This window comes from Daphnia pulex, chromosome 5 (genome assembly GCF_021134715.1).
Source record: "Daphnia pulex isolate KAP4 chromosome 5, ASM2113471v1".
NCBI lineage: Eukaryota > Metazoa > Arthropoda > Branchiopoda > Diplostraca > Daphniidae > Daphnia > Daphnia pulex.
In genome coordinates, this window is record NC_060021.1 from 11,056,697 (window position 1) to 11,081,088 (window position 24,392).

At 39.4% G+C, this 24,392-nt stretch overlaps 7 protein-coding genes, 2 long non-coding RNA genes and 1 other non-coding gene across 14 annotated transcripts; 3 read left to right on the top strand and 7 right to left on the bottom strand.

Annotated features, from left to right (window-relative positions):
* Window positions 1–820: 820 nt before the first annotated feature.
* LOC124194686 (aminopeptidase N-like) lies at window positions 821–5,717 on the bottom strand. 2 transcript variants are annotated; one of them, XM_046588978.1, is made up of 19 exons: window positions 5,621–5,717; window positions 5,144–5,556; window positions 4,873–5,075; window positions 4,646–4,801; window positions 4,364–4,531; window positions 4,172–4,281; window positions 4,044–4,077; window positions 3,859–3,978; window positions 3,737–3,800; window positions 3,071–3,227; window positions 2,919–3,000; window positions 2,671–2,851; window positions 2,360–2,555; window positions 2,004–2,278; window positions 1,743–1,936; window positions 1,517–1,675; window positions 1,307–1,450; window positions 1,172–1,247; window positions 821–1,108 (listed from the first exon to the last, which is right to left on the bottom strand). In XM_046588978.1, exons 2-19 carry the CDS (start codon window positions 5,552–5,554, stop codon window positions 929–931), a joined length of 2,910 nt encoding a protein of 969 aa, XP_046444934.1. In that variant the 5' UTR covers window positions 5,555–5,556; window positions 5,621–5,717; the 3' UTR covers window positions 821–928. The 2 variants fall into 2 exon arrangements, with proteins under 2 accessions (XP_046444934.1, XP_046444935.1); XM_046588979.1 differs by having other exon boundaries at window positions 5,612–5,630.
* A 1,127-nt stretch (window positions 5,718–6,844) lies between these two features.
* On the bottom strand, window positions 6,845–7,745 carry LOC124194687 (histone H1.3-like). Its single transcript, XM_046588980.1, has 2 exons — window positions 7,593–7,745; window positions 6,845–7,499 (listed from the first exon to the last, which is right to left on the bottom strand). Exons 1-2 carry the CDS (start codon window positions 7,605–7,607, stop codon window positions 7,164–7,166), a joined length of 351 nt encoding a protein of 116 aa, XP_046444936.1. The 5' UTR covers window positions 7,608–7,745; the 3' UTR covers window positions 6,845–7,163.
* An 892-nt stretch (window positions 7,746–8,637) lies between these two features.
* On the bottom strand, window positions 8,638–9,468 carry LOC124194688. Its single transcript, XR_006875027.1, has 2 exons — window positions 9,205–9,468; window positions 8,638–9,129 (listed from the first exon to the last, which is right to left on the bottom strand). It is a non-coding gene; the product is annotated as an uncharacterized LOC124194688 (long non-coding RNA).
* Window positions 9,469–10,043: 575 nt separating this feature from the next.
* Window positions 10,044–10,676, top strand: LOC124194691. Its single transcript, XR_006875028.1, has 2 exons — window positions 10,044–10,179; window positions 10,247–10,676. It is a non-coding gene; the product is annotated as an uncharacterized LOC124194691 (long non-coding RNA).
* Window positions 10,677–11,956: 1,280 nt separating this feature from the next.
* Window positions 11,957–12,080, bottom strand: LOC124195141. Its single transcript, XR_006875149.1, has one exon. It is a non-coding gene; the product is annotated as a U5 spliceosomal RNA (small nuclear RNA).
* A 388-nt stretch (window positions 12,081–12,468) lies between these two features.
* Window positions 12,469–13,448, top strand: LOC124194690 (succinate dehydrogenase cytochrome b560 subunit, mitochondrial-like). The gene is made up of 4 exons (XM_046588983.1): window positions 12,469–12,617; window positions 12,710–12,769; window positions 12,833–13,053; window positions 13,121–13,448. The coding sequence occupies exons 1-4, from the start codon at window positions 12,604–12,606 to the stop codon at window positions 13,363–13,365; spliced, it is 540 nt and encodes a 179-aa protein (XP_046444939.1). The 5' UTR covers window positions 12,469–12,603; the 3' UTR covers window positions 13,366–13,448.
* LOC124194689 (oligoribonuclease, mitochondrial-like) lies at window positions 13,316–14,409 on the bottom strand. The gene is made up of 5 exons (XM_046588982.1): window positions 14,210–14,409; window positions 14,016–14,147; window positions 13,923–13,952; window positions 13,644–13,864; window positions 13,316–13,584 (listed from the first exon to the last, which is right to left on the bottom strand). Exons 1-5 carry the CDS (start codon window positions 14,312–14,314, stop codon window positions 13,464–13,466), a joined length of 609 nt encoding a protein of 202 aa, XP_046444938.1. The 5' UTR covers window positions 14,315–14,409; the 3' UTR covers window positions 13,316–13,463.
* Window positions 14,410–14,697: 288 nt separating this feature from the next.
* Window positions 14,698–16,117, bottom strand: LOC124194692 (general transcription factor IIH subunit 3-like). The gene is made up of 5 exons (XM_046588984.1): window positions 15,967–16,117; window positions 15,703–15,898; window positions 15,300–15,627; window positions 14,977–15,235; window positions 14,698–14,917 (listed from the first exon to the last, which is right to left on the bottom strand). Exons 1-5 carry the CDS (start codon window positions 15,980–15,982, stop codon window positions 14,811–14,813), a joined length of 906 nt encoding a protein of 301 aa, XP_046444940.1. The 5' UTR covers window positions 15,983–16,117; the 3' UTR covers window positions 14,698–14,810.
* Window positions 16,118–16,601: 484 nt separating this feature from the next.
* On the top strand, window positions 16,602–23,934 carry LOC124194693. The gene is made up of 21 exons (XM_046588985.1): window positions 16,602–16,794; window positions 17,027–17,419; window positions 17,501–17,929; window positions 17,988–18,911; window positions 19,004–19,244; window positions 19,334–19,480; window positions 19,541–19,710; window positions 19,785–20,050; window positions 20,139–20,262; window positions 20,331–20,616; window positions 20,747–20,820; window positions 20,880–20,983; window positions 21,046–21,188; window positions 21,253–21,590; window positions 21,672–21,878; window positions 21,949–22,081; window positions 22,148–22,240; window positions 22,303–22,354; window positions 22,421–22,567; window positions 22,646–22,739; window positions 22,807–23,934. The coding sequence occupies exons 2-21, from the start codon at window positions 17,081–17,083 to the stop codon at window positions 22,837–22,839; spliced, it is 4,344 nt and encodes a 1,447-aa protein (XP_046444941.1). The 5' UTR covers window positions 16,602–16,794; window positions 17,027–17,080; the 3' UTR covers window positions 22,840–23,934.
* On the bottom strand, window positions 23,245–24,216 carry LOC124194694 (protein Dr1-like). 4 transcript variants are annotated; one of them, XM_046588986.1, is made up of 4 exons: window positions 24,058–24,216; window positions 23,708–23,933; window positions 23,503–23,644; window positions 23,245–23,443 (listed from the first exon to the last, which is right to left on the bottom strand). In XM_046588986.1, exons 2-4 carry the CDS (start codon window positions 23,922–23,924, stop codon window positions 23,296–23,298), a joined length of 507 nt encoding a protein of 168 aa, XP_046444942.1. In that variant the 5' UTR covers window positions 23,925–23,933; window positions 24,058–24,216; the 3' UTR covers window positions 23,245–23,295. The 4 variants fall into 4 exon arrangements, with proteins under 4 accessions (XP_046444942.1, XP_046444943.1, XP_046444946.1 ...); XM_046588987.1 differs by having other exon boundaries at window positions 23,708–23,974; window positions 24,058–24,207; XM_046588990.1 differs by having other exon boundaries at window positions 23,708–23,953; window positions 24,058–24,206.
* Window positions 24,217–24,392: the final 176 nt, after the last annotated feature.

The window sequence follows — 24,392 nt, forward strand, 5'->3', positions numbered from 1 at the left end:
ACATTAGGGTGAGACATTTTCTTCCCTGGATGTGGACAATACGTTGATCACCAATTCATCACAGAGACGCCTGGAACATGAAAAAGAATCGTCTTAAAGTAGTAAGTCGTCCATGTTTCTTTTTACCACGTCTGTGCTAGTGAAACTGGATCTCTGTAAGGTTTGGCGAACTTGTCTTTTGAAGAAATGTAAATGTTTTGCTAAAATTTGACTGTCTAAAAATGGACGACGCTTTGAAAAGCCTGTATAGAAATTAGAAATCGTCGAAGGTCAATCAGATATTGTGTCGACCACGTTTTCCCGGATTTGACGATGTAAAACCGGCTGTGTCATTGTCAATTCTCCATCGGATTTAAGGTTTTTTTGTGTGACAGGACCCCCAATAGGCATTTTTACACTCGGTAAACAGATTAACAGATTCATGTGAAAATTTCTACATTTTAATTTGAACGAGGGTTGAAGCTCATAATCTTTGCATACTTATTTTTCATTTCCCAGTTGACTGGAAAACAAAAATTTGAATTTAACAAATCAATTTTAATTGTATTTTGTGTGGGTTTCAACATCACATTTGCCCTTGTCCCCTTTCATTATTTTTTTACGCCGAGATCTATTTTTCTGAGAAAAAGTTGTAGAAGATTCTGAAAACCTGTTAGGTAACCTCGGGGCAGGGCTTATTGCGGGAATTGATTTAACGTGCCCGGGAGAATGATTTCCTCCGTGAAAGTTATTCATTTTTTTTTTAAATAATACCACCATCTTGAAGAAAAAAAAAATACAGCTCAGCCTCTTATTGCCGTGAGCAAAATTATGTTATCGATTGCTGCAGCAGAATTTGTATTGCCGGCCTTACTACATAATCTAGAACTTTTTTTTTGGGGGGGGGGGGATTGGCTTTAATGTAAGATAACATGGATTGCGTCTTCGTTTACTGGTGGCGAATGACTTTGGAAATTGTCTTGGCTGGTTGATTGCCGGCCAGCCAAGTGCCAATTTCGCCCAGGTTCAGCGAAACCCATTGGATGTTTGATTCCACGGTCTGGATTCCTTGTTTGACACTGTTGGAATTGCCCAAGATGACTGAATGAGCGTCCCTCAGTTGAATAAGCTGAAAAGAAACGGAAAAAAAATGTGTCAGTGATTTCAACTGTCGTCAAATTTTGTTCCATACTTTATCAAGCCCAGCTTGAGTGTTTTGACGAGTGCAGACGTAGCGATACCAGGTAGCGAAGTAAACGGAACCCAATCTGTAAAAATCAGATTTTTTTTAAATCGTCGTAACTCAATTCAAATCCAGTATACTTACGCATTTTGAATGTCGTCCCATCGATTGATCAAGAAATCTAGAGCAATCTCGTTTCCGATTGGGTTGTTTGCTACGTTGTTGAAGACCGTGTTGACATCCGACCTCAAGATGCCCGAATTGGGATCCAGCAACATTTCGAGCAACCTGTATTATTTTTTAAATTTGAATTGTTTGATCGATCCTGTTGATTTTTTTTCATTTTCTTTTTACCCAGAGAGTACAGTGGCTTGCTTACTGGCACACATGGCCACAAGGAAGCTGGTGTCTTCCTTTGTTTTGTACTGGTTGAAAGCAAAATCGTATTCGGTCTGGCCGCCATACTCGATGGCCGTCCGCAGGATCGTTGACTTTTCGTTGGGTGAAACGATTCTTTAAATTCAAAATTTTTGTCAGCACCATTATAATCAGTTCATAGACTAATTGATTGAGAATTTACTGGGCGAGATTGTCGGGTTGGCTCATCAAGTTAGCGTATGTGCTCAGGGAATTTTGGACGCAATCAGCCACTCCCAATCTGCAGGCCCAGTTCATGGCATCGATGCGGCAATACTTTGTCAGGTGAGGATCAGACTGAGTCTCTTGGAACCCGATGAAATTGTAGTAGGGCTCGACCAGGCTTGTCATGTGAGTCTGCGCATCAGCGATCGTTTTTTTAAATAGGGAAAAACATGTTTGAATATTGATTATGCGATTATACCTTCCAGTTGGAGAACTCGGCAAAGTTATAGAGCATAATGTCGACGTAGTTGAGTTCGGAAAGAACTGCGTGCCATGGGACGTACTCTCGTTCGTATTTCAGGTACAAAGTGAGATCGAGTGCATCAGCGTATGGAATCAGTTCGGTCAAAGCCAAGTTGAAAGCATCGTCTAGAAGTTGAGCTCTGTTGTTGGCGGAGACGCGTTGGTGGTCGGCTATGAGCTGGTCACGGATCAAACCGTAGTTGGTAGCATCGTAAGCCACTCGGTAATAGTCTGCGTTCGTGCGAAATTGCATTGAAATATGTATAAAAGATGCGGGGAATTAAAAACTTAATTTGTTTGTTTTGAACTAACTCTGTTGATCGACGTTGAAGATGACCCATTGGTTGGCGGCAGCTCCTAGATTGGGTAATGACTTACTGATTTCATCGACAGAGAGCCAGTCTCTTTGCTTTGTCTGAGTGTAGTCGCTGGTGTACGTTAGAGGGACCCACCATTGATAGACGGTCGGATCGGTGGTGTCATTGCTCTTCCGCAGCAGGAACCGGTTCTGTCAAAACGGGATTGAAATTTCTTTGATTGTTTCAGGGTCTTTGACTTTTCCCATCTCTCTCCCCTTCTAATGCTAATTAAGGCAGCGTATTATCTATCCCATTAAATCAAACCTGAATCACGACAGCGCCGCCCGTTTGGTAGTTGCGGATCACAGTTACATATGGGAAGCCCATTTTGAAGGTCCAAGTGTCCATGATCTCCTTGACCGTCGCAGGGAGGATCACATTTTCTGAATCCGCCTGAGTTTGAAGGGCAGCCCACAGGTTGTCTTGACCTGCATTGCCATATGCACTGTTGCAATCACAGTCGATTATTTGAAGCGATCATGAATCAGCATTTTGTCAATAGAAACATTTACTTGTCGTTGAGATAACGTGTCAATCCCCGCTGGAACGTTTCCAGTCCGATTATATCTGCGCACATTCTAATGACGCAAGAGCCTGTAACATTTTTAAAAAATATTGTTCAATCCACTTGGTGTAAACGCATTTATTGATGTTTCGACAAAACCTTTTTCGTAGGAGATGGCGTCAAACATCGAGTTGATTTCGGCAGGTGTGTTAACTTCGATGTTGATGGGTCGAGATGTTTCCAGAGCGTCAATACCGAACACGTATTGTAAATTTTCAATGATAAACTGGTCGTTCATTTTAAAGTCAGGCTCCACCTATATGGCATACGTGAGATTGACGAAAAGATTGTTGCATAAACAGTCCAAGACAAAATCCCCGCCAGAGTCGAAGCCGACAGATTTCTCCTGATTAAATAGTATGTCATAAAAAAGCGTCTCATTTTTTGGCATTCAAGTTTTCCCCCCGACGCGACTACGTGATTATTCGCTCTTGTCCGTTGCAGAAGCCATTTGAATAGAAATTTCCAATTTTCAATCAACTTTCTTTTGTTCCTGCCAAGATTATAATCTTGAATATTGACTCTTTTTTGGACTTCGTTTCTTCATTAGAAACTGTCTCAGCAGCTAGAGAACTTGTTTCATTTGACTATTAATTAATCACGTTCGATGAGCTCTTTTTTTGGCAACGTAAGAGATGACTTTCACTCGTCGACTGATGCAATTTAGAGCAGCTAAATGACATCTACATATGTATCATGCTAAGCATAGTTTTGGACGAGTGATCGGGGCTAATTGATTTTTTTTAAATGGATTAATTTTATTACCGCATCAGTTCCGATGTACTCCATGTATGATGCGAATCCTTCGTTTAACCAAAGAGCGTTCCACCTAATACCAATGGTCATTTAATCAAAGAAAACCACACTTGAATAAAAGACAAAATTACCAGTCCATTGTTACGAGATTTCCAAACCACTGATGGGCCAGCTCATGAGCACTCACCACTGCGGCCAGTTGGACTGCACGGGCAGTGGCCGTACTGGGATCGATAAGCAGATATTGCTCTCTAAAAAAACGGCCGTCACATTAAATCTTGTTTAAAATTTTGGCTATAATTTGAATCGCGGATACCTGTAGGTGATCAATCCCCAATTTTCCATGGCTCCTGTTTTTTTTTTGTTTGTTTTTTGTTTTTTATTTTAATAGGAATTCATTTAAAAAAAAATGTCTTATTTAATAATGTTGAATACTGTACAGACCTGCAGCAAAGTCTGGAATAGCAGCCATGTCTTGCTTTGGCAATGGATAGTCGATGTTGTAATAACTCTCGAAAAACTCCAAAATCCGGGGCCCAATGTTTCGTGCGTAACTGTAGATATAGTTAGAGTTAGCGTTATTTGTACATATCGGTAGGATCATCATAAATCAAGATAGAAAGTCGTTATTCCTACTCGGTGAGGTTGCGGGCATCCGGTCGGGCCCAAATGCTGAATTCCACGTTGCTGAGTCCTGGTTCTGCTGGGATACCAATGAATTCCGACACCATAAACGCCACAAGGTACGACGACATGGTCACCGATGTCTGATAATTGTCCCAAACGAATCCAGGCATTCCAACGCTAATCCAATTTATTTTTCATTCAAAACGGAGAAGAAATCGACAGGAAGTTAGTCGACAGTCAGTAACTTTTTCCTTATTTTGTTACGTGTAATTCTTTTTATTGAGATCTCACATGGGTTCTGTTGTGATGAGCGGCATGTTGCTGACGGAAGTCCACGTCTCTTTGCGACCAACCGTGACAGTGAAATTGGCCTTCATTGTGGGCTCGTCGAAGCAGGGGAAGGAGCGGCGAGCGTCCGTTGCCTCAAATTGAGTCACGGCTAGATACCTTTCCAATGATTTAGCGCAAAGTCAATAAAATAAATATCTCGTTTCATCTTATGGAGCGTAAATAAATACTTGGTCTCGCCGTTTTCGACGTAAGATGATCGATAAAATCCAGCCAATAAAGCGTTTAAAATCGAAATGAATTTCATGGTGATTTTGTACTGTTTGCCGGCAGTCAATGGCCGGGAGACTTGAACCGTGATGATTTCGCGAGTCGATTGCTCATCGATGAAATCGACAACGGAAATGGGATTGCCGGTCTGCTCCTCCGTCACCTATATTTATAGCGGGGGTAAATCGTTTAACCAGTTTTTCGTTTTCTGATTTATTTTGTGTGTCATACTGTTATGGAAGCCGGGTCGATGGTGAGATCTAGACTGTTCATGGAAATGTTGACGGTCGAGATGATGCAGTCAAGAAATATTTCCACGTATCCGTCGGTGGTCCAGTTGCCAACCTCGATGAAGGGCAGAAGACGGACATTATATAAGCGGGGTAAGACGTCGCCCGGTAGCCGTAGATCCTCGCCTTGTCTTGGCTGAGCTTGAATATTTTTCGGGTATTTGTGACGGTAAATGTGGGCCTTTTGGGAAGGAGTGTACCACCAGCGGCTTACTCCGTCTACCGGATCGGGAACGACTGCCGGCTCCAATAGCCTCAATTCGACCTCATCAGGGCCATCGAATTGCGTTTGGATGTTGCCAAAGGCCGAGGCGACCGCGATCAGAACAAGGAAGGGCAGCAAGTTCCTCATTTCTTTATATCGATTCGGCAATTATTATTTCATTAATTATTCAAATGTAATATTTACTTGACTTACTTGAAATCCTACTTGAACTGAGTTACTCCAACTTCGTCAATCGAGTGATCGTACAAATTGAAATTGAAACACAAAACCCAACGCCATTTATCATTATTTGAACGAGATTATTTTGAGCATCCAAGTGTGCATTCGTTTGCCCATCCGGGTCATTTGTAATGATATAACCATCACCTGTCGAGATTGTTATTGTTCCCTTTGACCAAATATTTTTTTTTATTTTTACACAAGTACAGACTTGTCGATGTGATAAAGTATTTCGAGCTCAACGAACAACAACAAATTAATCCATGCATGTGCTTATTTTTTTAAAAGCGGTTTTAACCTGATTCTGCGTCGAAACTACATTTTTACTTATTGTCTCGTTGCTCCGTCCAAATCATTTCCAGATTATTGAAGTGTGTATGTTAGTGAGATGATTTTTTTTTAAATAATAAAAACGAGAATCCAATTTTGGTCACTTTCCAGTGAAACCTGAGAAAGGTGAAGGACAACCATCGGACTTGTATATCTCGCATCTGCGTTGTTCAGATTCTAGTTGCTTCTTCATTTTCTTATTGTTACGGTCGAATAAACACAACTCGCACGGCGAGAAGGGACTCTAATAATTTTAAACCATCCTTTTTCGAAGTTGTTGTTGTTGTTGGTCGCTTCTTAGAATAGGAAAGGCTCACCGAGGTCCTTCACCTCCCCCCTAGAACGAAAGAGAATAACAACAACCTTCCCTATGCATACACTTTGTATGCCCATAGCTTAACTTGTTATGAACGCCGAAATGCCGCCTCTCCGGATGGAGACGGCCGACGGCTATGACCTCGGTCTAGCCCATACATGGACTTGTAGAATGAAGATACGGTTGGTTATTATTTGTCTTTCAAGGTCGTGTTGAGCCTACCTGAAATGTGCCATTGTTTGGAAAGACTTTAAAAGCTAGTGTGTATACACGGTTCGTGTGCACCGGTGTTAAATGCCAACTATCCCTTTCTTTGTTGTGGGCCTTTTTATTTTTTTTTTTCACTCTCTCTTTCGGTTTCTTGTCGAAATTTGTTCGAAAATTGAGTGCCTGTTGTCTGAAGGCCTTTTTTCAGAGTTTTATTGCTGGTCGTAAAAAAGCAAAAGATGTTAAATAGATATATGTATAACTCTCCGTTGGGATTGGAGTTGACCCACTGTTAGCGCAGCGATATTGATTTCATATGTCAAATGAGGCAACAGTTGTAATTATTCACGTTTTGAAAAATTTATATTTCATTCAGAAGAGCTAGGGTTTAACATACAGAACGATTAATTGAGCGAAATGAGGGAAAAGGTGACACTTGACCACAGAAAAGTATCGTATGATATGAAACTGTTTCGTTCAACGGAGCATATAGAGAAACATTGGGAAGTCAAAAGGGAGTGAGGTATAGTCAGATAACGGCACAGCGTGATCCAACGTATAACAAACAAAAAAAAACACAATCGAGTCGTCGTTCATCAGTCAACAGGAATTGGGTAATAACATCATGCACATACTGCGTGTCAAGTAGCTATTCCAAAGTTCTTATTTTCGACCGTAGGAATAGTCGGGTGCCTTCTCTTTCTTGGGTTTGCCGTAAGAGGACTTTGGAGCTTTTGGGGCCTTGGCTTTAGGGGCACCGTAGGCGGCTTTAGGTGCTTTGGGAGCCTTGGCTTTTGGAGCACCGTAGGATGCTTTGGGGGCCTTTGGTGCTTTGGCTTTAGGTGAGCCGTACGACGATTTTGGGGCTTTAGCTTTGCCGTAACTCTTGGCGAACAATTCGGCCGTATCCAAATCGTCGACGATGGCTCCCGTTTCGCCTTTTTCGCCCTCCAACGGAACGGAATGAACCATCACGATGGCCATAAAGAGTGCGATCAACTGTGCAATAAATGAAACAAATCAAATCAAACAGATGTTATAAGTGGGCCGGGGTGAAGAATAGATTGACCGAAAGTTGAGAGAAAGACTTACCATGAGGAGCTTCATTTTGTGGTAGTACTCACTAGAATGTTAAACAGGAAAGTGTGTGCATTTGAGGAGAATCGGCCCGTTTTTATACGGTAGATGTGCCTGCAGGGCGGGCTTGAAGAAGACGAAAAGCGAGTTTCAATAGTAGCATTTGTCTTCCCTTTCTTTCTCCTTTTCTCCGCCCGCCTCTTCGCCTATCCATTGGCTTTAGAGGTACGTGCATAGTGGAGTAAGATGCGGTTGTTGCGCTCCGGATACCGCTGCTGCGCCAGCACGACCCAGCGATGGATGGCGGTCCGTCTTATCCTTCAGTAATGCAAGTGGCCTATAGCTACACAACCCAAATAATAATGCTGCTGGGCCAAGTAGGAAAAACGGTCCCTCAAAAAAGTTGGGAGGAATGCTGAACTGATGGGTAATTTCCGATAATAAATAGCGCCAGCAATATATAGGAAGATTACCTGTCGGCCTTGAACTAATTGTTTTTTTCAAGAGTCTCATGTGAAAGCAAAAGTTTCGTCACTTGATATACCTAAACAGCAGAAATAGCTATGCTAAATATTTGTGTTGAGATGGTTTCCTCGTTTGATGTCAGTTAGCTTGAAACCGGCCCATCTATCGAAAGCTGAATCTTAAGTTATGCATTGTCGTCGTCGGGTTTTTTTTGTGTCCTTCTGTTGTCGTAGATTGCTGTGGCGTCATGTGTAACAGACAAGACTTCTGGTTCGATCCGTTTCACATCGAAAGAAAGAAAAAAAGGGCTCGCCGAGTTCCTTGTTTGAATAGACATATTTTTCTTGGAAACTTTCACTGCGTTTGAGAGCTGCCAACATTTCCTGTTGGGAAATTGGAAAGCTCGCGCGTTTCACGCATATTGGCCATCTGCTTTGCCTAATTTCTCTGCGGATTTCTCTCTAAACTTCATCAACTTGCCGCAACTGTTGTCCTCTCCACAAAACAAATAGCTTGGCCACAACAGATGAGGCCTTCCTTTTCTTCGTCAATTGTTTGGCATAGCATCGGAGAAAATGACGTGAACAATGTTTGCTTTTATTTTCAAAGAAAACTTGTATTTAAAAAATCGTGAAAAAAGGAAATACCGTAAAACGTATTGCGCGTAACAAGTTATTTAATGATTGACAGGTGAAAAGAAGGATGCCTTTGTAGAGAAAGCTCGATGTGTGTGTGTATGTTTTTTTTTGTTTGGTTAAGCTCTGCATGTCTGTTTCCATTCACTGGAAAAAAACTTGAGTTCCAGATAAACAAAGTCTGGTTAACCCTTGTGGAACTTTTTGTGGTAAACTGGAACTGGATGGTAGACGGGACGTGGATGGTAAACAGGGACCGGATGATAAACTGGAACTGGGTGATGTTGCACCCTATGGACTGGATAGGCGTGGTGCTTGGAATGTTTCTTGTACTTTTTCAAAAAGTGTTCGTCTCCGACAAGATCGTGCTGGCCATCGCCGTCGACCGCTTCAGTTTCCGTCGGATTGGCCAACGTAACGGCAACCAAGACCGCCAGAAGAGCAGCGAGAATCTTTAACATTGAAAATAATTGAAAATTGTCATTTTCATTTTTTAAAACACATTTTTTAACATTTAAGTGACTTACCATCAGTAGCTTCATGATGTTGTAGAGAAATGTAGACTGTGGTGGTAACGCTGGGATACTCCAGGCAGGATTGTGATGATTACTGCCATGTTCTGCTGCCTTTTATATACAGCCAGCACAACTATTAGCCATCTAGTTGGTGACGATGATTTTTACGCAACTCGCATTGGCTGTGTCGATACTAAAAGGTAACGTGCTTGTTGAGGCGTAGCAAGGTAACAATGAGTTCCGCCTTCTTATCCCAAATATATCTCAACGTCCATGCCACCTAACCTTGAGACGCATCTCGTTCAGGTAAATTTGAAAGCCATGAGCAGTCGGCATTTTTGTGTTCAAGGGAAACAACGACGATGTAGTCTAGGCTGTTGGGAAATTGCAACACCAGCATGCACGATTTTCATTTTATTTTAAGAGAAAAAAAATGTCGCACTAATCCCTTCAGCCCCTAATGGGTAGCGTTCAGACAACCGGCCTTGTTTTGATGCCATAAAACTCAATAAAACTCAAAAGGTCAATCCCATATTATTCGCGCCGTCGTGTCAAGTTTTGTAGGAAATACGTTTCAAAATAGGAAATACGTAATACATGTGTGCCCGAGGAAAGTGAATGTCTTGGCATTGAAAACCCTATCAAAGCGTGTCGTTGGGTATTTCAAATAGTTCGGATTTTGAGACGGAAGCAAGGGTTACCTGGGAGAATCGTTGAACTTACCCAACATTTTGTCTTTCAGCCTTTTTGTCAAGGTCGTTTTGATGGCCATCGGAAGCTTCCCGAACGCAAGGCTGAGCTACAAAAAACGCAAAATCATCGTGAGCTGCGAGAAGCTCGAAACAAATTATGTAATGGTAACACACGGGAGGTGGGTCTTGCTGTATATATAGAGGTGGTCATCAGGTTGATATTCATTCCAATATTGTCCAAGATCTTGTAACGTAGACAGTTCTTTCGTTCTTACGCAAAATGAAGCTCGTGATGGTAAGTCGCTGATGTTTTAAACTTTAAAGGCATTTTGATCACTTTTGATATCTCTTCTTGTGTCAAGATTCTTGTTGCTCTTGTGATGGTCTGGGCGACCGTCTCTTTGGCTAATCCAATGGAAGCTGAGGTGGGCGAGGCGGTTGGTGGTGAAATCCACGATCTGGCCGGAGACGAACACTTCTTGAAGAAATATTACAAACATCGTTCCTATCACCCAGTTCCGGTCTACCGTCCAGTTTATCATCCACCCCCTGTGTACTATCCAGTTCCTGTTTACCACAAAAAATATCACAAGGGTTAATCAAATCAGATCAGAAAATCATGCCAAAAGGCAAAAACTGTGCTAACAAATAACGAGCTTTCTCCATCCTCATTCTCTTGTCCTCACTTCTCAATAATTGATTTTTTTTTACCAACTGGTTAAGCTCAATGCAGCTTGGTTCATGAATATATTTGTTAAATTTTCGTTTCAATAAAAACAAAGTTCTTTCATATGATACCGTCTCGCCTCTAGGTACTGGTAACCTGAAATTTGATGCTATAAAAAAAGAAATTGTGATTTGTTTGTCGACGGAAACCATTTTTTTAAGTCAATTAGGAATCCAGTTTTACTGCTTAATGTTTGAGTTAATTAATTTTTGGTCTCTAACCGGTTATAGTTAGTTGTCTTAGTCAGTATTCAGTTACAATCGGAAGAACAAATTGATGTAATTAACGTGATACTTGCATATTTGCATACTCAGCAGCTGATAGGATTGCGAGACAAATGCTGCTTTTTCCGCTTTAATACGTTTCACTTCAGCAGTTAAAATTTTCTATTTTTATTCTTGACCAAGGTCGAAGAACTTGATAAATGGCCAGCGAAGATAAATGGCAGCTAACTTATTTTTTTACGATCTTCTCAGTTTTCATTTTTTTGTATGGGCTGACAGACAGCTAATTGCTTCATAAACTACAAAACTACCGAATTAGCCTATCCAGAATTGCGAGTTTTTTGTTTACTATTGGGCAATGTCACTCATATTCGGATTTATGGTATATATTTTTTAAAGGACTTTGCCTTGTTTATTGTAAACGTGGACGTTTTTCGGATGTTGTCTATTCAAACCAAGAATAAAATATTCCGTTGCGTCATTCTGCATTGCAATACAGATTGAGATTTGACAAATCTGTGTAAACCAAAATATTATATTCGAGCAAATAGAGTTTACTACGACCCAATAGTGTCGACGTGGTTTTACTTATTCTGGTGTGAATTGATTTGCCGCTGTCTGAATGTTTTGTGAGGGATCTGGGGAATTCGAAACTTTTTCGACTGACACGTCTGAGTATTGCTATTGCCATTATCCTGAGTTATAACTGAGGGTGGGAATACCCTATCTTACACCCTACCTTAGTTAACCTCTAGGTAATTTGTTGGGTATTCAGATATGTTTAATCTGCACTAGGTCCAGCGCTATTTTACTTAATGTGACATGCGGTATGAAACTTATTGTACTTGATTGTGGAATCATTAAAATTGGTTTCCTTACTTTCCTAATTATATGTTGAATTTGGACTGCCTTTTGATCTAAATTAAGCAAACAAATTGAAGAAATATTTTGATTGTAGAAAGCAATTTTGAGTTTTAGATATTGTTGTTTCATCACCTATTTGAATAAATAGAATATTGCTATGAGCGTATATATAGAACGACGCAATCGCAATGAAAAAACTTAAAAACCTGAATTAATCTTCAGATTCCTACTTATCCGATTTATTTTATTTGTTAGGATGCCCGGTCAGAAGACCAGGCTTTCGAAAAATTAGTCATATAGACTCATCAATTGCTCCCAACCACGGAAATCTTTAGTAAAAGGCGAAAGATTTATCCGGGTGTTGATTGGAAACCAGAGTACTTTTCAGAGGAAAACTTCCAAAATATATACCGTTGCCCATCTCAAGGGAGACTAGCGAAATTTGTTCTATTTTGAGCATTCAAAACAACAATCCGTTTCAAAATACTTTTTTTTACATATAAATTTCTGTTAGAATGAAAACCGCTACACAAAGTTCACTTACCAGTTTTGAAATATTTCTCTTTAACTAATGTTAGCTGAGTAAAAAGTTAAATTTTAGGATAAAAACTATGCTTTAGCATTGGGAAGGCAGTAGGAAACGCCCCAAGCATTCTAAAGGTTGGGCATGGGTTGGAAAAGGGAGAGGGACGTACACGTACGACGCGTACGACCAATTTTCTTATTATCCACTTATTATTTACAGAATTTGAAAAGGATATGAAAATTGTTGTTTTTTTCAAGTTTTTCTTATGTTAGAATAAAAAATTTGAAAACTGTTAAGTAATTGAAACTATTGCCATAAATTTGATCCGTCAACCTCGCGAACGAAATCAGTATTCGCTACTGCTGTGCAATAACAAATATGGCGCTTTTACGGTAGAAATAAAATATAAAACAATTTTTTAAAACTTTCCTAATATCTAGAACCAGTTTTTTTCTAAATATGTTTTTAATTTTGTTTTTATTAGTACCATCTTAAAAAATACTACCCAAACCCGGCTACTCACAGCAGCTCCGGTCAAATCATGGTAGATGTTTTGGTGAAGGATGATTTAACATATTTTAACGTTTCCCCTTATTAATTGCTGCAGGCAACACACTGTGTCAGCCTCTACGTTCGGAATTAAAAGCGTCGAAGCTAATCGTGCTAAACCCCTTTCAAATGAAAATTTTGAAGATAAGAATAAGAGGTTGCAACGGCCAATTTCTCCCCATCTATCTATTTACCAATTCCAGTCTAATATGGCTTTGTCCATTACACATCGTTTTACTGGTCTTGCACAAAATGGACTGATGTATGGTCTAGCTATTGGTAATTTCATCAATCAATCTTTACATCAATAAATATGTTTTAATATGCTTTATTTGTAATCTGATAGGTGCCATGGTATTGCCTGCATCATTTCCACATTATTTGGGAATGTTGGAAGCTGCACACCTTCCACTTATTGTATTGGCTGGGAAGTTTCTCATTGCTTTTCCATTTTCCTATCACCTGATTAATGGAATGAGACACCTTGTGTGGGATACTGGTTTCAACCTCACAATTAAGGGAATTCAAAGCACAGGGTATGTTGTCCTTGCAGCTGCTGTTTCATTAGCATTATATTTGACATCCCTTTGAACACAGTACATGCAATCCAATAACTGCATTGTATTTACAGTTTGATTTGTGGGTGGGTGTGAATAAAGGTAGTAGACTGTTACATAAATAATGTGTTTTCATTTGAAAATATTTGCTTTGTAGAAGCTCAGTTCCATCAGACTTTCTTTTATGTCATCCATGGCTCTATGAGTTAAGGATTTTGGGGGAGCATTTTTCAAAACATCTGGATACCACCTCCTAATTCCAGATGTATTTTGCTAATGATTTAAAAAAAAAAGTTTAAATTAATTTATTACCTTCCCAATTCCTTGATGGTTGAAACATCTATTATCCGGTAGTGCAGATGGTTTATGAGTTTGGGCATGTACTTGTACAGAAATCTTTTATCTTCACCAATGGAATTCCCAGCCAGCGGGCATTCTCCGGGGTTAGTATAACGACCAATAAAATCAACAAGCTTTTCTTGAGCTTCTTCAACACTGATATTACTATTTCTACATGCTTCTGTTAACCCAGACTGAAAGAAAGTAAGTGTTATGATTTGGATAAACAGTATTGAATGAATTATTTGAAACCTCTCCATGTGTTTTTTTACACCACTCTCCCTATATTATAAGATAGAATATATAATATAATATATAAGAATAATATAATATAATAGATATAACCATTCCATCTAAGATGCTATCAGGTTGATTAATGATGATGTTAGGACCTTCAGCAACAATGTTCAAGTCTTGATCAGTGATAAGACAAGCAGCTTCAAGAATGTGGTCCTTGGTGTCGTCCAACCCCGTCATCTATAAAGAAAATTAGCTTATAAAAAACTAATTTTTGACTTGTTCCTTGGAAACCAATTCACCTCTAGATCCATCCATACGATTCTGTTTCTAGCGGCTAACGCTGCGTTGGTCATTGTGCGAGCGTATATGTAACGTGAAACCAATCTCAAATTATTTGTAAACATCCGGAAATTAACGGTACGTAATCTAAATTATTATTCTTTTGAAAACTCTTATATAGTTAACCTTGCCTTGTCTCTTTTCAAGATACCTAGCAGACGAAAAGCTATTCAAAATTTGGTGAAGTAAAGCTACATTTTCATTTTGTTAAAAATTTTCATTTTTTTTTTAAATTGTTAATTTTTTCTAAAAAAATCGAAATTTTAAATCAGAGATAACCTAACAATCGAACTAACCTAACAATATCTCTGCCACTAAGAAAAGTATAGTTATAACAATCAGTCTTTTTAGTCTTAATTTTTTTTCTTTCTTCATAAAGAGTAGAGACTAGAGAGTATAGAGTAGAGACCAGTAGAGACTAAAGAGAAACCCAAGAAACATTGAATGGTCATGTACAAAACAATTTCTTTTTGTATGCCACGGAAATTTACAGCAAAGTGCTAAATTGAGCTTCAGTCAGAGCTTTTTGGGCAATAATTAATTTTTCACTGTATCTTCCATTTATTCCATTCGAGGACGCTTCTTCGGTTTGGAGGGTACGATTGCAGGTCTATTAAGTTTGAATTCTGTGTTACATGTGGTACAAAGAATGCTGAATTTGCAGAAAACTAGAAACAAGCAATAAGTTACTGAAAGTGAAGAGTAATGATAAAAACCATTAACTTACTTGAAAGACAAACAGAGCAGACCCATCCAATATCAACTAGTTTGTGGTGGCAGAAGCAAGCTGCTCTGTAATCAACTTTTGTAGGAGGTGGCAAGACAATTTTGGATCTACAAGATGGACCTGGAAGGAAAACCCACAGCAAATACTCCAGTAATCCAACAACAGTAGGAATTCGTAAGTATTGCCCTCCAGTTATGTCACAGCCTTGTTGTAGTAATCCAGAATCAGTATCCATCATGCAACAGTCAATCACAACATTCTGTAAAAGAGAAACATTCTTACTATTTTCTTAAAAAATATTGATTTTAAAGTAAGCATATTACCTCTTTCTGAGCTGTGAAGAACACATTCATAAAGGTCATGTACTGCAAAGCACTGTCAGAACTGCCACTAACAACAAGTATGCGTGGTTTTAACTGATGACTCAAACTAAGTTCCCTTTGAACTTTATGAATGTGGCACAGAGCACGAGCCATAGCTCCCCCTAATAATGAGTCTGATGTAGTAGAATCATGGTCAATTGAATCTTTCAAGATTAGCTCTGAAAGGCCATGACGAATATCGGAATCAACTTTTGCAAACATGTCATACTGCCCAGGTCGGTTATGGTAGGATTTAGAATTCCCATTTTCGGAAGGGTACAAAAACTTTCTATTAAAAAAATATATAAGATGGTCATTGTCTTATGAATAAGTCTTGTAAGATAAAATTTTTTAAATCACTTACGTAGACTTGCTGTTGCAGGCAATGACTGCCAGTTTGTTGTGAGAGCCTTGCATCAAGTGGGCATTTCCAAATCCAATCAAGGCATCAAAAATTCTATTCATCATTGTAGATCCATTATCAATTATTGCTTGACTTGCGAATTTTTTGGCAGGAGTAGCATCAATCACAATCGCCACTAACGGAGTTTCAATGCGCTCTGCAATCACAATTTAGATATTTTAGCCACCACAATTTTTTTATAACAAATGAAATTCTACGGTTCACCTTCTTTATCTTCCATTTTGCATGAGATTCTATTCTATCTAATCTTTAAAAAAAAGTGGAATTAACAACTGGAAGGAAGAGAACACTACTCGATGTAAACAACAAGTTTTAATGAAGCCTCTTCTCAGTGTTTCGGTTACAAAATTAGGCCCGGCCGGCCTGGCCGCCTGGCGGGCTTGGCGGCTGGCGCATCGCCGGCATCGCGCGTTCAGGCCACATCGCCCGCATTTATAGGTAGTTGGAAGTTGGATACCTGTTGGATGTAAAATTACATTTTGGACATGTGTAGACCTAGTGACGCAATTATTTTCATTTATGAAGACTATACCAGAAAAATGCGCGATATAGAAATATCATGAGTCTTTCATAAAGCTATAGTGGATAAAGAAAAAAGGAAACGACAATTCAAATATCCCACACCTTTATTTGAAAATGAGGAAATAGCACAACATAGTACGTAAGTGAGTTCTCCCCTCATTCTCTCCCCCCTTTCCGCTTCCTCTTTATTTATTTGCTATATTTGTCTGGCTACGGCGCGCGAGCCTAGGCAAGGTTATCTTTCATTTATCTTTCTCTCTTTGTTACTTGTATGCATGCTCTCTGATCGCCCTCTACTGGATTAAAAACCCTTCCTCTTATATTACACAAAATCTCGTCAGTAGCGGGCGGGAAGAGCTTGCCATCAGGGCGAACTACTTAGGTCGTGTCAAACTCAGTCTCTGTATTGTGACTTGTGTGTGTCTATGTGTTAAAAAGGCTCCAGTCTCATTTCTACCTGTTGCCTCTGACAAGAATTGGCCTCCCGTACGTCGTATTGACCGACGTGACGTAAGTTTTATTTTGTTGTTGGACTGGAATGTCATTATCATCATGTGTAGGAGACACGCCGATTTAGTAATCGTACGCTCTATCGGATGAGAAATCACACATAAAAAGCTTTCGTCTCGTTATTGGTCGTAACATTGTAATGGTTGAGAGAATGAGAACAAAAATTAGGAAGTGGAATCTGCCGACCACGTGTAATAAAATTCTTGTCTAGCCCTTATTTTCTTATTTCCAGGTGATCGGGAAGGGATATTACTGTGCCCATGTACACAGGGATCCTAAGGTCGCTATGGCAACCAACGACTATTGTGAGCCAGATAACGAGAGCAGCTGCAGCAGCGGCAACGGCAGTGCGCAATCGCCGAGCTGCAGTTCCACGAAGAGAGCTACGTCGGCTGACCAGTTGTCGTTGATCACCAACAAACACACTAAAGCTCTAGCGTTGAAGAGCTTGTTTGTGGAAAAAGTTCGTGGCGTCAAAGAATTTGGACAGCGTTTGAATAAACTCGGCCGTCATCTGTCTACCTCGGATCAATCGGAGCTCGCTGCAGGTCCCCGTCTCCTTTCCATTTCGTCAATCGATCCCGACTCCGAACTGCCTCGCCTTGTTCGAACCAACGCCTTCAAAGTGAGTTGTTACCCTAGTTACTATACTGTAAATAACACACGTCAAGAGCAAACGTCATGTTTCAATTTTGGTTTAAATTAGGCCAAACAACGAAACTCACTTACTCAATCGACTTTATCTCCAATCACTCCTCATTGCAGCAGTCCGAACCCCTCTCATCGATCTCCAGACGGACAGCAGCTAGAATCTGACTCGGATCGTTCTAATACATCGTTTAGAACTACGTACAGTTTTGACGCATTTAGTGCGGCTCGAGTGGAGGCCAACAGCCAATCTAGCTATCCGGAACCAGTGCTGCAAGACGCGGCACTATCTGATCAACAACAAGCGTTTCCAGTTAATATTGATTTATTAGATAAACAAAGGAACGACGAAAATAATGGATACGGAGATGATCGTAATCCGGAAGGCACCATCGAAGCCCTTAACGTTGGCTTGTCAAACGATTTGCCCTTGTTGCTAATAAACGATCAACCTCTGACGCTCGACGATCAGTCCCGCTACGCTAAGGTAGAATTCATAAATTTTTTAAAATAATGTGACATTATTTTCTATATTGTGGACGCAGCAGGAAGATTGGAATGGAAACTTGGTTGATGACTTGAGCGACTTGGGCGACTTTGAAAGTTGCAGCTCGTCGATTCCCGAAGATAAATCGGCTAACTCTGAATTAGAGAATTCTCCGTTTTTCCGAAATCGCAGCAGCTCCGACTCCGCAGCAATGGGCAACAAAAGTAGTTCTAGTCAAAAATCCAAGGGGCGGCTTATTTCGAATCCGCGGGTTGGAACCGAAAATGGTGGAACCGAAACCGAAAAAGGACCAAACCCACCTTTCCAAAATGAGGTTCCAAACAACAGTGGTTCGTCGTCTACACTGTCGGATGACAGGACAAGAGATCAACAAGAACAGAATTTTTCACCTCAACGATTGTCCAAAGTTATAGTTATAGGGAAGTCGTTAACATCAGAAACTCTCTATGCTGATGTGGACGAGCCTGAAGAAGATCCGTCCAGTTACCAAGACATCGCTCATCACCACACCTGGACGTGTGATGAAAATCTGCTGATCGTTTCCGAGACATCGGATAGCATTAATGTACCTGATCTTCCATTGGACAGCAATACCGAAACTTGCAGTTTAAGAGAAGTCTCAGAATTTGAAAATGCTGGAACTGTTTCATTGTCAAGTGGTTTTGAACAACCGACAAGTGATAATATTGAATTGGATGCTGATACTTCATCATATGCAACAGAACTGTGTTCAAGGTCAAATGAAATAGAACAGTTACAAATCAAGGACAATTTCCAGCAGTTTGACAAGAAGTTTTTTGCCAAGCATGAGAAGAGTTCCTGCGCCCAAGTAACTCCACATCAACATCTTGCTAGAGGACAGCTAAATTATCTCTCCCTCGAAGTCCCCAGTCTGTTATTCTACTACGCTGCAGCAGCAAAATATCATATTTTCAAAATATATGCTGAGAAAAACAAGTCAGTAAGTTTGATTTTGTGGTCATTTGTTAAAACTTGTAGATTGTATGTTTAATGAAGGGCTGACAAATTTTTCCTTGTTATTTTCTAATACAGGCAAGCACTACAAAGATTGAAATTGACATGCCAGATATGATGCACCTTGGAGGACATGGAGGCTCCTCATCGGGGCATAACAATAATGGAGCTAATAGATCTTCTAATGTGCCCAACAATGGACAACCATTTACTCTTACAAGGCATAAGAAAGTGGAAATTCCAGCCACAGCAATTCTTAGTCACACTCAAAATGCCACTAGACGCGAGCCTAGTGATCTCGGAATTCCGTATCCTTCCAGTAATTATTTTTTACTTTAAATGATGTGTACTATCTAACCATTTCATAATAATATTTCTTTTTTTTTCCTCTTTCTCCATAAACTTTAGCTTCTGGAGAAAAAGAATCTAATGTGTTACGAAAGGTGGCAAGCCTTACGTATGACTTGGCCATGGAACAAAAGCAACAACTTAACTCACCAAAAATGCGTTCTTCACTTGAACGACATGATCTCAATTCCTTAGAAAATTTTGAAGGTATAAACTTATTCAATTTGATGTTAAACATTTATATCACCGGATTTGATTATAACACAGGGCAAATGCTTGTTTCAAATTTACTCTCTTCTATTGATGAGGATCATTACTTGAGGCTCCTTATTAGCAAGCCCGATCTGAGGCTTTTGATGAGTCATTTTGTTAATTATTTATTGAATATTGGCATTGTTTGCCCTTTGGAAGATGGGCAAATGTGCGACAAATTTATGGTTAGTCGGCCTAATTGTGCAATTTCAGACCTCCTGAATGTTTTGTATCGGAATAACTTGCATTTTTTTCTCAGATGGATCGAATGTATAGATGGGGTAGACCTGACATGAATAGTAAAGGAACTCCTCGATGTAAAGGAGAGTATTTATCCATACAAGAACATTTGGCAGCGTTCCAACAGGCACGACAAGACCATGATGCGGAACTTCTGCGAATTCAAGCTGAATTCCGTCATAAAATCAAAGAAATGGAGGAAACGATTGCCAGTTTAACTAAAGAAGTCACTGTTCTTAAAAACCGGCCAACTCTTGAACCTCCACCTTACGTCCCACCTCCAAGGTTGCAACGAAAAACAAGAATTAATCATGTCAAAATTTGATGCATCATGATTTATTGTTTTTTTTATTAAATTGTCAAATTGTTACAGTTATTCATCGACTGCTCCACCTCCACCGCCCCCTCCACCCCCATTCTCGTCTTCGGATCATTTCCGGTCCGGGGTTACCCCCGCTCCACCTCCGCCTCCGTTTCCGACATCGTTAGGGGGACAGGTACGTTCATGATAGCATTTTTTTACCGCATTGAGATTATTTTTCGCTATTATTAATCGATTCGATAGCCGCCGCCGCCGCCGCCGCCTCCTCCGCCTCCGATGATGGGAGGACCACCACCCCCACCTCCTCCACCCCCAATGATGGGTGGACCACCTCCTCCACCTCCTCCTCCAATGATGGGTGGACCACCTCCACCACCCCCTCCTCCAATGATGGGGGGTCCACCTCCTCCTCCTCCAATGATGGGTGGACCACCACCTCCTCCTCCAATGATGGGTGGACCACCACCCCCTCCGCCTATGGGTGGACCACCACCCCCTCCGCCTATGGGAGGACCACCTCCTCCTCCTGGTAATTAATATAATAAAATAAATTTGATAAATTAAAAAATAATATAAAGCATTTAATAATTATTGAATATTTTTTCCCGAGAAAAAAAAAATAATATTTTTCCTTAATTTATTTTCAAACGGTCCCGGAGGTCTTGCTTCTCCTCCGTCGCTTCCAGCTCCACCTCAAGGAGGTTGGAATTTCAACAAACCCGTTGCCCGAAAGGTAAGTCGTTATAAAACTCTTTGCCGAAAAGAATATTTAGAAACATATGATTTCTTTAGAACCCAGTTGATCCCAAGCTACCGATGAAACCTTTATATTGGACAAGGATTTTAATACCATACCAGCCCCCGATGACTGTCACACCAAACACAGTTGACAGCAAGTAGGTTTTGTTGATCCAAAACGTTTCAAAAACCAATCAAGCATACTTTATTACTTGTCTAGCTCGACATTGTGGGATAAGTTGGAAGAGATCGCTCCCGAAAGTTGGGATGACTTTTCTGACCTATTTTCGCGACAGGTTGTTGTCGCGAAACCAGTGAAACCAAAAGCAGAGAGTAAACCGGTGAAACAACAAACTGTCAAAAGTGAGTAAAGAATCAGTTAAATTCTGTTGTGTTGGTATTAATATTTATGTTTACTCCATTTCAGTTTTGGACAATAAGCGGTCTCAAATGGTTGGTATTTTAATATCGAGTCGCCACTTGGATGTCCAAGAAGTGGAAAGTGCCGTTTACAACTTAGACACCTCTGTGATTGACCTCGAGACTCTTCAAAAGATTTTCGAATTACGAGCCACGGAAGATGAATTAGCTACAATGCGCATAACTTTGGAACAACAGCCAGATGCTATCATGGACAAGCCAGAAAATTTCCTACTCGAGCTGGCCAACATACCAAGTTTTTCTGAGCGTGTAGCGTGCTTTATGTTTCAAAACAGTTTCTTTGAAATTCTCACCGCCATCTCAAATCCGCTCAATAATCTCAAAGTAAGTATTTTAAAATCTAGTAGTGAATGTTTTTTATTCACATTTTTCCCATGCTTACTTTATTTTGGAATTTATTCTCAGCTAATATGTGACAAATTGATGACGAGTGTCGAAGTTTCTCGTGTCCTGGGTATCATTCTTGCGCTTGGAAATTATATGAACGGAGGCAATCGTCAGCGCGGACAAGCAGATGGTTTTGCTATCGATATTCTTCCAAAAATTAAAGATGTAAAAAGTAAAGACAATACGCTCACTTTAATTTTCTACGTTGTCAAAGTTTACATTCAGGTAATGTTTTACATGAGTTAAAATTTTAATAATTGTGAAATAATGGATATCGTACTGTATGTGAGATTAGAAATTCGATGAAAAGGCTGGAACGAATGATGCTCGCATGCCGCTACCAGAGCCGACTGACTTGGATAAAGCTGGACACTTAAAATTCGAAGAGCTAGAAGCTAGTCTTAGACAGCTAAATAAAGAAATTGAAGGTACAACTTTTTTTTTATGAGGTAGCTAATTCGAATCGCAATTAAATTTATTGTTATTTTTTGCAGGTATTGAACAAAAAGCTAACCAAGTAATAGCGGCATCGGAGGAGATACATTTGGAGCCATTCAAGGAAAAAATGGAGTCTTTTTTTGTGCAAGGTTTGGATCTCATGAAATGAGTTTACAATTTTCTTGTGTTTTTAAATCTATTTTTCTTTTAGCAAAAAAGTCACTATCCGAGGAAGAAGAAAATTTGACAGAATGCAAACAAAGGTAATTATAATAGGAAGAAGTTTGACTATTAAATTGTCATTACTGGTCATTTATTTTCTCTTGTAGATTTGAAGCCGTTTTGAAATATTTCAAATTCACACCTAAAAAAAATTCAGAGCTCGACCCAAAGGATTTCTTTGGTTTGTGGTCTACGTTTGCGTCAGATTTTAAAGATATTTGGAATCGTGAACAGCAACGTATTATCAAAGAAAAGTAAGCCTTTTTTATATTTTATTAATTTTTTTATTTATTTTATTAACACAACAATTCATTCTTCTTTCGCGGATTCAGTTTGGATAAAGCTAAGCAAGCTGTGAAACAGAAAAAATTACAGAGTAGTTCAAGTTATGGCTATGCTAAATCGAAAACTGACGAGGGAACTTTGGTAAGTCGTCCAGTTTATTTGCTCTACTTTTAAGATATGGTCTAACAATGTTTTTGCAATTTTACAGAAAGCAAGATTGCTTAGTCGAAAAAAGAAATAATGTTTGGAATTTCACTTTTGCCTTTTCATATTTATATATAACTTCTTTTTCCACCACGACACACGTACTTTTGTCCAATACCACTATGATAAAGTTGAATTTCTCGTAATCTCGTAACACTTAGATGTCGATCAAAGGCTTGGTTTGTCCATGTTATTTATCCTCTCAAACCTTATTATACTGATATAAAGTCGATTTGCGGCTTGTCGAATTGTTAAGCATTCAAAATGAAAAATAACTTGTTAATTATGCAATAAGTCATGCAGTTAAATTCTTTCCAAATATGAGGTATCTGAGTAGTATAAATAATGCTTCAAGTACAAAAGTAAAGAATGTTAGGATGGTACTGATAAATAATAATTAAGACAACAGTAGAAATATTTCAAATACACTTCATTAAGCTCATTCTAGAAATCAAATTTTGTATGTATTGAATCAAATTTCACAAACAATCTTCTAAGAGTATTCTCCATCTTCTGAATTTGATGGAACATCTCCCTGTTGTTGCTGCAAGGACATTTGAGCCTCTGCTTGAAGTTGTAGCCACTGTTGCTGCTCAGCAGCAGCTTGTTCTTCTCTGGCTTTGGCAAATAATTCCTGCTGTCTATATTTTAAAAAATATGTATTAGACTAATTAAATCATAAAAAAGTGATAAAACTTACTGTCTCAATAGCTCTTCTTCTGGAATTCCCAAGTTTTCCAACCTTGTACTTTGGCGCCTCCTTTTGGCAGCAACAGCTTTACAATCTTTCAACACTGCTTCAGCATCAGTACGGTAGTCATTGAATCCAAGCCTATCTAATGCTACAACCATGTGTGTTAGATTATTTTTCCTTTCCATTACTTTACAACATTTGTAACAATTACCTCCAAGTATATGCTCTGCATTAATAGTCTTTTTCTGTTGCTGAGTACAAATTTCATTAGCCTCTGAAGCCAAAAGGTGTATGAACTCAGAACAACAGTTAAGAATCAATTCTCTAGCTTCATTGGCAACTCGGACACTGGGAACAATCTCTTTAATCATTTTGTTCATAGCAGCTCTCGGAATGGTCAATTCTTCTTCTGGCACAGCTTCTGCCATCTTTAAAGCCTGTATATCAGAAAAAAAACCTACTGTCCACAAACAGAAAACTTTATGAAGAGCAAAGGCTTTGTCAGCCAATACTAGAAGGAAACCGTAATATTGAAAAACAAATTTATGACTCATTATATACCAGAAAATTATATACGTAGAATTAAAAGAACAGCACACACGGTAAGAGTATGATCCTAAATTCTTTCAAAGTTTTCACTAATAATTAACTTTTCTCTCGTGCAGAAGAATGCATAAACAAAGCAATACAACAAACTACACCAAACACACTAGATAAGAAACTAAAATGAATCGCTAAAATAACCTTTTTTTATGCGCCTCTACCAATCGTATACAGGTACTAGGTTGGGAATGTCCAGAACCTTATCCATCTGGTGGCTGCGACTAGTACTTCGTATCCGACTGATAGAATATATCAGCTTGCACCATTATCAGCTTGCACCATTAGTTAGGCAA

What these genes read in the sequence shown, in the direction of transcription:
- LOC124194692 (XM_046588984.1), bottom strand. An exon ending in TCTTCACAGCTCAGAAAGAG is followed by an intron (nt 15,236 to 15,299) that starts GTAATATGCTTA and finishes TCTCTTTTACAG; the next exon opens with AATGTTGTGATTGACTGTTG. An exon ending in CTGCTCTGTTTGTCTTTCAA is followed by an intron (nt 14,918 to 14,976) that starts GTAAGTTAATGG and finishes GCTTGTTTCTAG; the next exon opens with TTTTCTGCAAATTCAGCATT.
- LOC124194690 (XM_046588983.1), top strand. An exon ending in GCAGCTCCGGTCAAATCATG is followed by an intron (nt 12,770 to 12,832) that starts GTAGATGTTTTG and finishes TAATTGCTGCAG; the next exon opens with GCAACACACTGTGTCAGCCT. An exon ending in GATGTATGGTCTAGCTATTG is followed by an intron (nt 13,054 to 13,120) that starts GTAATTTCATCA and finishes GTAATCTGATAG; the next exon opens with GTGCCATGGTATTGCCTGCA.
- LOC124194689 (XM_046588982.1), bottom strand. Translation starts at nt 14,314, where the DNA reads ATGTTTACAAATAATTTGAGATTGGTTTCACGTTACATATACGCTCGC. An exon ending in ATAGCATCTTAGATGGAATG is followed by an intron (nt 13,953 to 14,015) that starts GTTATATCTATT and finishes CTTATAATATAG; the next exon opens with GGAGAGTGGTGTAAAAAAAC. An exon ending in GTAAAAAAACACATGGAGAG is followed by an intron (nt 13,865 to 13,922) that starts GTTTCAAATAAT and finishes ACTTTCTTTCAG; the next exon opens with TCTGGGTTAACAGAAGCATG.
- LOC124194686 (XM_046588978.1), bottom strand. Translation starts at nt 5,554, where the DNA reads ATGAGGAACTTGCTGCCCTTCCTTGTTCTGATCGCGGTCGCCTCGGCC. An exon ending in GATGCCCGCAACCTCACCGA is followed by an intron (nt 4,282 to 4,363) that starts GTAGGAATAACG and finishes CTATATCTACAG; the next exon opens with TTACGCACGAAACATTGGGC. An exon ending in ACACGTTATCTCAACGACAA is followed by an intron (nt 2,852 to 2,918) that starts GTAAATGTTTCT and finishes TGATTGCAACAG; the next exon opens with TGCATATGGCAATGCAGGTC.
- LOC124194693 (XM_046588985.1), top strand. Translation starts at nt 17,081, where the DNA reads ATGGCAACCAACGACTATTGTGAGCCAGATAACGAGAGCAGCTGCAGC. An exon ending in CGGAATTCCGTATCCTTCCA is followed by an intron (nt 19,245 to 19,333) that starts GTAATTATTTTT and finishes CATAAACTTTAG; the next exon opens with CTTCTGGAGAAAAAGAATCT. An exon ending in CCAAACACAGTTGACAGCAA is followed by an intron (nt 20,984 to 21,045) that starts GTAGGTTTTGTT and finishes TTACTTGTCTAG; the next exon opens with CTCGACATTGTGGGATAAGT.
- LOC124194694 (XM_046588986.1), bottom strand. Translation starts at nt 23,924, where the DNA reads ATGGCAGAAGCTGTGCCAGAAGAAGAATTGACCATTCCGAGAGCTGCT. An exon ending in TGCAGAGCATATACTTGGAG is followed by an intron (nt 23,645 to 23,707) that starts GTAATTGTTACA and finishes ACATGGTTGTAG; the next exon opens with CATTAGATAGGCTTGGATTC. An exon ending in GAAGAAGAGCTATTGAGACA is followed by an intron (nt 23,444 to 23,502) that starts GTAAGTTTTATC and finishes TTTAAAATATAG; the next exon opens with ACAGCAGGAATTATTTGCCA.